The sequence below is a fragment of the Oreochromis niloticus genome, linkage group LG7 (assembly GCF_001858045.2).
Source record: "Oreochromis niloticus isolate F11D_XX linkage group LG7, O_niloticus_UMD_NMBU, whole genome shotgun sequence".
Lineage (NCBI taxonomy): Eukaryota > Metazoa > Chordata > Actinopteri > Cichliformes > Cichlidae > Oreochromis > Oreochromis niloticus.
The window spans coordinates 54,570,368-54,579,353 of record NC_031972.2 but is presented as its reverse complement, the minus strand read 5'-3'; the positions used below and the strand labels follow the sequence as shown (position 1 = coordinate 54,579,353).

Genomic DNA, 8,986 nt, shown 5'->3' with positions numbered 1-8,986 from the left:
CGACCACAGGCCAAAGGTGCTCTATTAGATTGCAATCTGGTGACTTTGAAGGCCATCTGAGTACAGTCAACTTATTGTTATGTTCAAGAAACCAGTTTGAGATGATGTGAGATTTGTGGCATGGCACGCTATCCTGATGGAAACAGCCAGAAGATGGGTTCCCTCTGGACACGAAGGGATGAACATAGTCAGCAGCAATACACAGGCAGGCTGTGGGGTTTAAATCATCCTCAGTTGGTGCTAAGAGACCCAAAGTGTGCCATTACCATTATGCCATATTCTAATACTACAATCCAAATATTGCAGCAGAAATCAGGCTGCATTTGAAGTATAGTCTCAGATTTCTGTTCTTAATTGACAGAAGATGCATCCAGTGGGGTCTTCTGCTGCTGCAGCCAATCTAATTCAAGGTTCAACATGATGTATTTTTCTGCAAACCTTGGTTGAAATGAGTGGTTGTTTGAATTACAGTTCAAGCCAGTCTGGCCATTCTCCTCTGACCTCTCCCAGCAGCAAGGCATCTTCACCCAGAGAACTGTGCTCACTGGATATTTTGTGCTTTTTTGAACCATGCTCTGTAAACCCTAGAAATGGTTGTGTAGGAAAATCCCAGTAGACCAGCATTTTCTGGAATACTCAAAACAACAACAATGCCACTTTCTAAGTCACTTAAATCATCTTTCTTCCGCATTCTGATTCTCACTTTGAATTTCAGCAGGTCATCTTGACCACATCTACTTGCCTGTGTATCTAATAAAATGTCCTCTGAGTGCTTACAGTAACAAAGCTTTTATTGTATGTATACCAGAGGTGAGCAGTTAATTTTCCCAAGGGGTCACATCTGCCAGTTTTTCCCATTTCATCCCAAGCATGTGGTTACCTCCGTGAACAAATGTTGTCCCTTGCAATCTCAAACACTTTAGTTTTCCCATCCACAAAGATGAGTAACTGGGCTGTGTCACGGACATCAGGTCCAGTGCAAAGTGTCCACTTTGTTTTTCAGCCTAAGTTGCAGATTCCCCACAGTGTCCTTGATTAGTCTTGTTATGATTCACCTGGATAGAGGCACATTCTCAAATGCTTCTTTTTTTCTCATGGGCATAATAACAGTTGACCAAATAAACTTCCCATCAGAGAATAGTTTACCTTTGTTACTGCTGTTGGTGCAATTTTATGGGAAATCACAAAGCTGGTCTTGACTGCTTCTTCCTTGGATGTGTAATGCTTGGTAAAAAGTTCTTCTGGCTTCAGATATTAGTTTGCACTCTGCATCATTCAAGTTCTTGTATTTATTTAGGTGCTTAGTCTCATAATGGCAATTCAAACTGTAATCCTTCAACATAGCAATCTTCTCACCACAAACTAAGCACACTGCTTTACCTCTAACGCCATCTCTTGTTCAAAACGCTACATTCTGCATCAATCTGTATGTGTGTCAGCTGAACACACACACACACACACACACACACACATCTAAGTCACCTTCAAAATAAAAGCATCAAAGCATTGTGATTTCCCCCAACCCACAAAAAACCCAGAAATCTCAGTTTTCAGTGACCTAAAATGGCCCTAATATGTGGCCAAGAGGCAAAAAAGCTATGTTTTCCAAAATACCTGTGTAGGTGCTGACCTGAAGCTATAACATTAGCTTTTTGGCTGCTGCCATGTTGGTTTTTGAGGCAGAAATTACATTATATGAACAAAAGAGCAGACTGCTAATTTAGCTAATGCTAGCTAGATTCATAGCAAGCTGTATTCATAAACTGTACGAGTGCAATGCACCTAATCAGTGGTAACATACAGAAAACACAAAAATGTTACTCACCAGAACCGAAGTACGAACCACACAGCAAGCCATAATAGTAGCCAGTCTATTAAAGATAACACAAAAAGGATCCAACTGCACACACACAGTACAAAGCTCCAGTTTAACAACTTGAGGTAGTGGATGAGGCCTAGCAGAAACTATAGCTGCCCTTGTCAAGCCAGCTATCAGCCAATGTAGCCATGTTCAATTATCCAGTTAAGAAAGTCATTAAAAAAATAAAATAAAAAAATCACCCTACTCATAGTTGTTATTAAGGGGGAAATTGTCCATAGACATTCATATTAATGTGTGTTAGGCTGTAAATATGCTTTTTAATGATGGTTAGTCGGACATTCTAACATGGGACTGTGGTGATAGCTGGTGAGACAGCTTTGACAGGTTTCGACAAAGGATGTTGAAGATGGAGCTGCCAGGCCGGAGGATAAGAGCAAGACTTCAGAGAAGGTTAATGGATGTATTGAAGAAGGACCTGGAGCAGGCTGGTATGACGGAGGAGGTGAGATGGAGGCAGATGATCCGCTAATGCAGCAGGTAAAAGAAGAAATAGAAGATTTATGCAAAGTAGAAAGCATTAGACTAATAAAATGCAATACCTTTTCAAAGTAAAAGTACTTTTTTTTATAATGACTTTATTTCATGTTTTGTAGGAAGTTATTTTTTAGTCTTCAGGCATGCATTGAGTAGGCTACTGTATGAAAATCCGTGGTTGTCATATAAGTGAAGTCCTGTTACTAAAAATAACTTTTTCTTTGTATTCCAGGGGGTTTGATACGACTTCACTGTGTTAATAATAATCGGTTCAGCAGTTGTTTCTAAGTGGGTCAGCCTAGGCTTGTTGGCCACAAGGACACTGCCTAATGGGAAATGAAATCCAAAAATATAAGTTACCTTACATAAAGCGCAAAACAAATATGGCAGGTGCACTTCATACCCAGGATTAGTGAGAGGACTGAAGCTCTTGAGGTTTAATTGGGTTGCGAAGTTCACTGGAGGTGAGGTTGGTGAGCAGGACACACAATAAAACTTCCTCCTCCCTCCTCCTCCTCCTCCGTCGGACTCTATAAACCAGAACACTCCATTCGTTCCTGTTGTGCGCCCCAGCGAGCATCTTTGCGTTGACGTTGGATTACACCGCGGAGGTCAGTGTGCCGAAGATGCAGGAAACAGATGATGCTGACCGTGTCGTTCATGAATACGCGACATTTTACATGTTAGAGATACTTTTGTAAAAAAAAAAAAAAAAAAAAAAAAAAAGACAGACCATATTCCTGGATTTTTTTCTAATCGATTCTTTTTAAAATTTCCGATAATATCAATAATATTTTGGTTTCCTGCTCAGGGACAGTGTGCCTCCGCTACCCTGTCATGTGCGCCCTCCGTCCGGCGTGGCTGTGCGTGCTGCTCGGGCTCTTGCCTTTGGAGATCCAGTCCCAAGCGCTGACTCCGCAGAGAAGTCACAGACACAGGTACCCGAACCCCGAAACTTTTAGGGGGATTTATATATTTGTTTGTTTTTAAGTAAATAGTTAAATTCAGAATATCTTCTTAACTAATAACTTTAATGGAAAACAACTTTAATTTTGCTGCTTTACTTTGATGCACATTTTGCTACATTTTTACGTGTTTTTCTCTTTTTTCCCCCATACAAGATAAAGTATAAAGTAGTGTTAAAAGAATTTTTGAATAAATTTGCACCACATAACACACTTTAAACTCTCTCTTTAAAAATAAAAAGCCTTCGTAAAAAAGTAACGTTGGCAAAACAACGACTACACATTTAATCATTAAATCATTTAAATCTCAAAAGCACATTATTTAGGGTTTCAGCCTCTATAAAGAGATGTTTTTCAGCTTTCGTTTCTTTTATATGATTGTAAATGGATTGTTATCTTTAGTATTTGTATTGGGACACTGCGAGAACTTGTAGCATTTGATTTAAAAAAAAAAAAAAGAAATAAAAACAAAAGAGAAGAAAAGGGGTCTAGCGACAGAGTAAGGTAATTCCTCTCAGTAGCAGCAGGAGGTGAGACAGAGGTGAAGGTGATTTAGTGGGATTTGGGACAAAGATACATGCGCATACCGAGGGGCCAAGCAGCAAACAAGCAGTCTGAATAAGACACCAGCAGCTTGTAGGTTCCTTAAGAACATCTTATGATGTGGGTGCTTCAAGGCCAGCAGCACGCCGTTTAAAATTACCGTCACATGCAAACCAAACTTTGTTTTCTGCTACTTTGGTAGATCTAATCAGAGAAAACTTCTTATGCTGTTTTTGTGTGTGTGAGAAAGAAAGCGAAAGAGAGGGAGAGGGGTTATGCTCCCTCAGTCTAAGTTATATAAGAGGGATTTCTCCCCTTATTTGCAGCTTTTATAAAGCTTTAATCCCACATTAGTGTGAATACACCTTTTCTATTGTTCAAGTGCTAAATTAGTGCAATAACAGTGTAAGATAAAAAGGCAATGCATTTCATACAGTGAATTTCTTTTCAAAACTATTCCTGCTTGTTTATTTGATAGTTTTTCCTCAATGATACCAATAAGAATTAGCAATTTGATTAAGTTGTGCAGCATTATATACTAAACATCTCTGGCTAATGGGGGTGGGGGTTGTGGGGAACCCCATCTCAAACGTCTCAGTGTGATTCAGCGCTGTTGGATGTAACATAATATTGCTGCTGGCACTCAGCAAAGTGAGTCTAAAGAAATAAAAGAGGAGACAAAGAAAAATGAAAGCATCCTGCTGTAATTTAAAAAAGACAGAGAGCCAAAAAGAGGGAGGGGGTGGAGCTGTTAGTGAAGCTGTGGGCAACCAATAGGGACAAAAAGTCTTCTCTGCACAAAGTAGAGGAATTACGGCAGTAGGGTGTGTGTGTGTGTCTGTGTACATGTATGATTCTGCATGTGTGTTCAGTCTCTCTGTGAACAGCCCCATGCTGAGCTCTAACTGGGGAAGAATGTTGGAGACGCTCCTTTTGGTCTCTCAGACTCTCTGCAGGTTCACATCCTGAATCACACATGAGAGGTGAGGGAAGGGGGGTTTCAATAGAAAGAAAAACACAAAAGGGGGTTCAGCTTATTACATACTGCTATCATGGAGTGTTAATTGCTGTCAGACACTTTAGGCAACAATCATTTCTGTTTTCCTTCCTGTCAGTTATGACCAAATTTCAATATAAAGCATCTCAGCTGCTCAAAATGAACGATGAAACATGGAAAGCTGATTTGTCCGGATGGCATACCTGTGGAGGTATGGAGATGGAGTCTTCAGGGGAGTATGTTTATTTTTGCCAGATTGTTTAACATAATCTTGAAAAATGAGAAGATGGAGAAGTTGTTTACTGAGTTTCAAGAACAAAAGTGATGTTCAGAGCTGTAATAACTACAGAGCAATGAGCTGTGCCACAAAGATATGAGAAAGGGCTGTTGAAGCTTGACTGAAGCTAGTAATGATTAGTGAGCAGCAGTACAGCTGAGCAATACGGAGAAGGTCAGGAGGAGATGCACTGTGTCCTTGTAGATATATAGAAAGCATGCGGAAGGGTGCCAACAGAGGAACTGTGGTACCGCATGAGGAATTTAGGAGTGACAGAGAAGTGTAAGAGAGTGTTGCAGGACATGCATGAGGACAACGAGACAGAGGTGAGGTGTGCAGTGGGAGTTCAAGGTGGGGTTGAGCCCCGTCTTGTTTGCAGTGGTGATGGAGAGGCTGACAGATGAGGTCAGGCAGGAGTCTCCGTGGACTAGGATGTTCACACATGGCATTGTGATCCGTAGTGAGAGTAGGGAGCTGGTGGAAAAGAGTCTAGAGAGATGTAGGTATGCTCTGGAGAGAAGAGGGAGGAAAGCCAGAGGATGCAAGACAGTACATTTGTGTGAATGTGAGGGAGGCAAGTGGAAAGGTGAAGAAGAACACCCATCCCCCTATCTTGTAGTACAGTGGATAAGCAAACCTTTTCACCACACCTACTTGGTATTATTTTAAAACAAAAAGTTAAATCTTCAATTAAAGTTTTGACAATGAAAATGCAGACACTAAAAATTACTGGAAGTAAAATAAAAAAAAACAACTAATGTTTTTACTGTATTGGTTCTTTGCTGTATATTAGCTTACCTGTATTAGATGTGTTAGAAACTAGCAAGTAGCTCAGTGGCCCAGATTTCCCATTACTGGGAGGCAGTGTGGTGCCAAGTGCCTTTCCCTTCAGTGGCAGTTGATTTTAAACCTCACCACAGGGGGTCATTTAACCATGTATGTGTGTGAGTAGATGTGCGAATGTGTGTTTTTGTGTGCAGAAAGAAAAAAAGACAGGCAACTACAGATCTCAGCACACGCATGAAAAGATGAATAAAGCCAAGAGTTTGCTTACGCTGTGTACCGTATGCATGCAAAAGTCTGCATCTCAGTTTGACGGTCACATGTCACATTCACGTGTTTTGACTAACTCCACCATGCAACATTATGCCAGTGTGTGTGTGTGTGTGTGCTAAGTGTGCACGCTTCATTCACCATCCATTAAAACCAGTTCAGTTCACCTAGGTTAAAGTCAATGGTATAACACACAATGAATGTGTGTTCTCGTGTGTGTTGGCAGTGAGAGCTAAAGGTGTCCGGCCAGAAGAGTGATCAGAATACCAGTCAGGATTAGTTACAGGATAAAATGGTAATCTGGCCCACTTTTCACAACAAACAAACAAACATTATCTTACTTCATCCATCCCTCTGCCTTTATTCTTTGTTCCTTACATACTGAATATACATTTTGTTTTTTTTGCAGTACAGAAATTGTAAGTCATGCATAAGGCAGTGTTGTGTTTGACAAAACTATAAAAGTATTAAAGAAAATCAGGGATGATGAGGGTTTGCACTCCTTTGACTTAACCACTTGCTCCTGTCAGCAGTATAAAAGGACTGGAATAAACAGACTATTGTTTTGTTGCAAAATTAGAATCTACTGCCTTTAATTTACCTATGTAGTGCAGTATTATGTCATCACTGGCTGCTTACATGACAAAACATACCCCCTCTTGCACTTGAACTCTTGAGCGTCTGGGAGAAAGTGGGAATTATTTTTTTCTTTTTTAAATAGAAAAGGTATTGTGATGATGTGAGAAAAAAAAACGTGTGCAGACAGCAGGAGATTGAGAAATAAAGTACTTAAAACCCACTCAAGAGGAGTGGAGGAGGTGTAGGAGCCCCTCACCACCAATCTACATTGTGCTTTGTCACTTCCCGGACCTGTTGTGAGATTTGCCGAGTTGCATACTGTTATTGATTAACCATATCTTTTTTTTTTTTTCGACTGAGCGGATGTCAGTGTCTCTTGGTTCTCGTCTCTGTTGGTTTAAACCACTTTGGTCCGGTTGGGAGCTGGAAACAGAGCAGCCTTTAGATGTCGCTAGCAGAAATTTTAGACCGACTGGTTGCATTCTTTTTTAATTATTGACTAAAATGAACTTATCACCCTTTTAACTGTGTTTTGAAGATTAATGGAGGAAAGCAGTGCTTTAATGTTTAAGCAACGCACATAGACGGTAAGATAGCTACAGACAGAAAGACCACCTGTCCACCACTCTGTCTTTCTTTATCATCTCTTCTCAAAAATGAGACCTCAGACTGAGCACAGGAGACATTCCTGCAGTGCAACCATGAATCCTGTAAGGCGTTTCACTCTGAAACTCAAGCAGGTGACATGCATGACTGCCAATCATCACATATGAACAGGAAGTGGCTCAGGTATTGCTAATGTTGCACGTTTACACAGTCACCCTTTCATATCCACACAATTGTTCAATTTTAAATTGCTGCGTTAGGCTGGGATGAGGTTAATTGAAGTTATACTGAAGGATTCACTAAGTCTTCAGGAAATGAATCTACACCAACGTAATGTACCCTAACGTCATGGGGGCTCCATAGTAGAGTCAAAGATCCTTAGTTAGATCCTGAGAGGCGACACAAATCCCTTTGGGGTTGCATCAGGAAGGGAATCTGCCAAGTCAAACATGCAGCAAACCCACTGTGACGACCCCTTGTGAATAAGGCAGCAGCTGAAAGTAGTATTATTACCCTAAAGTCACGTTTATATGACGTTTGTGTGAATGTGATTCCCTTCTGTCTGTTTTTCTCAGGCTGAGTTTTCCCAGAACCTCTAAATTCCCAAAGTCCTTTCACCCCAGCATCATGCCGACTGTGTCTGATCTCTCTGTCGCTGCTCACAACCAAATTACAGAGGAAGACGGACAGATCATCTGGAGGGCCTTGCTCCCGCACAAAGAGCCCCCGCCAAAGCTCTTTGACCCGTTGGTCGACCAAAGCCACAACGTGCTACCAGAGGCGCCAGTCTGGCAGCGCGGGTCACGGGGTCGTCGCCATGCTGGTAGAGGCAGGGGCCACCCCCACCTGATGAGGGTGGGGTGCGTCCTAGGCACCTGTCAGGTTCAGAACCTCAGCCACCGTCTGTACCAGCTGATTGGACAGAGTGGGAGGGAAGACTCTTCCCCAATTAATCCCCGCAGTCCTCACAGCTACGGATAAGGCCACACCCACCAACCCACACTCAAGACAACTTCATCAACACCTGCTGGCAAATTACCCAGGTCCACTGTTACACTAACTATATGTTCAGACTCAAAAATATTGCTACTGCTGTCATTCCTTAACAGAGCAGTTGTGGGTTTTTTACACCTTGGGTCTTATTTTTATAGTTTTGACTAAAACTGTCATCGGTAATAAGAACACGGTACTCACAGAGTAAACTGTTGAACGCTTTGAATGAGGCAACATCATGAAAAAGACAACAGCAAAGACTAAGGCTACGTTCACACTGCAGGTCTTAATGCTCAATTCCGATTTTTTGATCAAATCCGATTTTTTTGTCTGCTTGTTCACACTACAAATAAAATGTGACAGCAAACGCGCTCTAGTGTGAACCCTCAAAGCGGCCCGCATGCGCAAAAGAAGACATCACACACAACGCGCTCTGATTAGACCCGGAGGAAACAGTATTGTTTGACTCATGGCCGTTAATATAAAGACTCGTTTCGGACTTTACATTTCCCAATTTTGCTTTAAGTTATAAAGTTGTTTTGTTATTTACATATGGCCTAATAATTATCCTTATTGCTGTTTTAAAGGAGCGGTGCTTCAAAGGATAGTTGCAGATT

General features: G+C 41.3%; 1 protein-coding gene across 2 annotated transcripts; it reads left to right on the top strand.

Annotated features, from left to right (window-relative positions):
• The first annotated feature begins 2,894 nt into the window (after window positions 1-2,894).
• adm2b (adrenomedullin 2b) lies at window positions 2,895-8,986 on the top strand. Of its 2 annotated transcripts, none has more exons than XM_003440582.3 (3): window positions 2,895-2,967; window positions 3,168-3,294; window positions 7,952-8,986. In XM_003440582.3, exons 2-3 carry the CDS (start codon window positions 3,194-3,196, stop codon window positions 8,355-8,357), a joined length of 507 nt encoding a protein of 168 aa, XP_003440630.1. In that variant the 5' UTR covers window positions 2,895-2,967; window positions 3,168-3,193; the 3' UTR covers window positions 8,358-8,986. The 2 variants fall into 2 exon arrangements, with proteins under 2 accessions (XP_003440630.1, XP_005470875.1); XM_005470818.3 differs by having other exon boundaries at window positions 2,922-3,038.

What these genes read in the sequence shown, in the direction of transcription:
- adm2b (XM_005470818.3), top strand. Translation starts at nt 2,996, where the DNA reads ATGATGCTGACCGTGTCGTTCATGAATACGCGACATTTTACAT. An exon ending in GAATACGCGACATTTTACAT is followed by an intron (nt 3,039 to 3,167) that starts GTTAGAGATACT and finishes TTTCCTGCTCAG; the next exon opens with GGACAGTGTGCCTCCGCTAC. An exon ending in CAGAGAAGTCACAGACACAG is followed by an intron (nt 3,295 to 7,951) that starts GTACCCGAACCC and finishes TGTTTTTCTCAG; the next exon opens with GCTGAGTTTTCCCAGAACCT.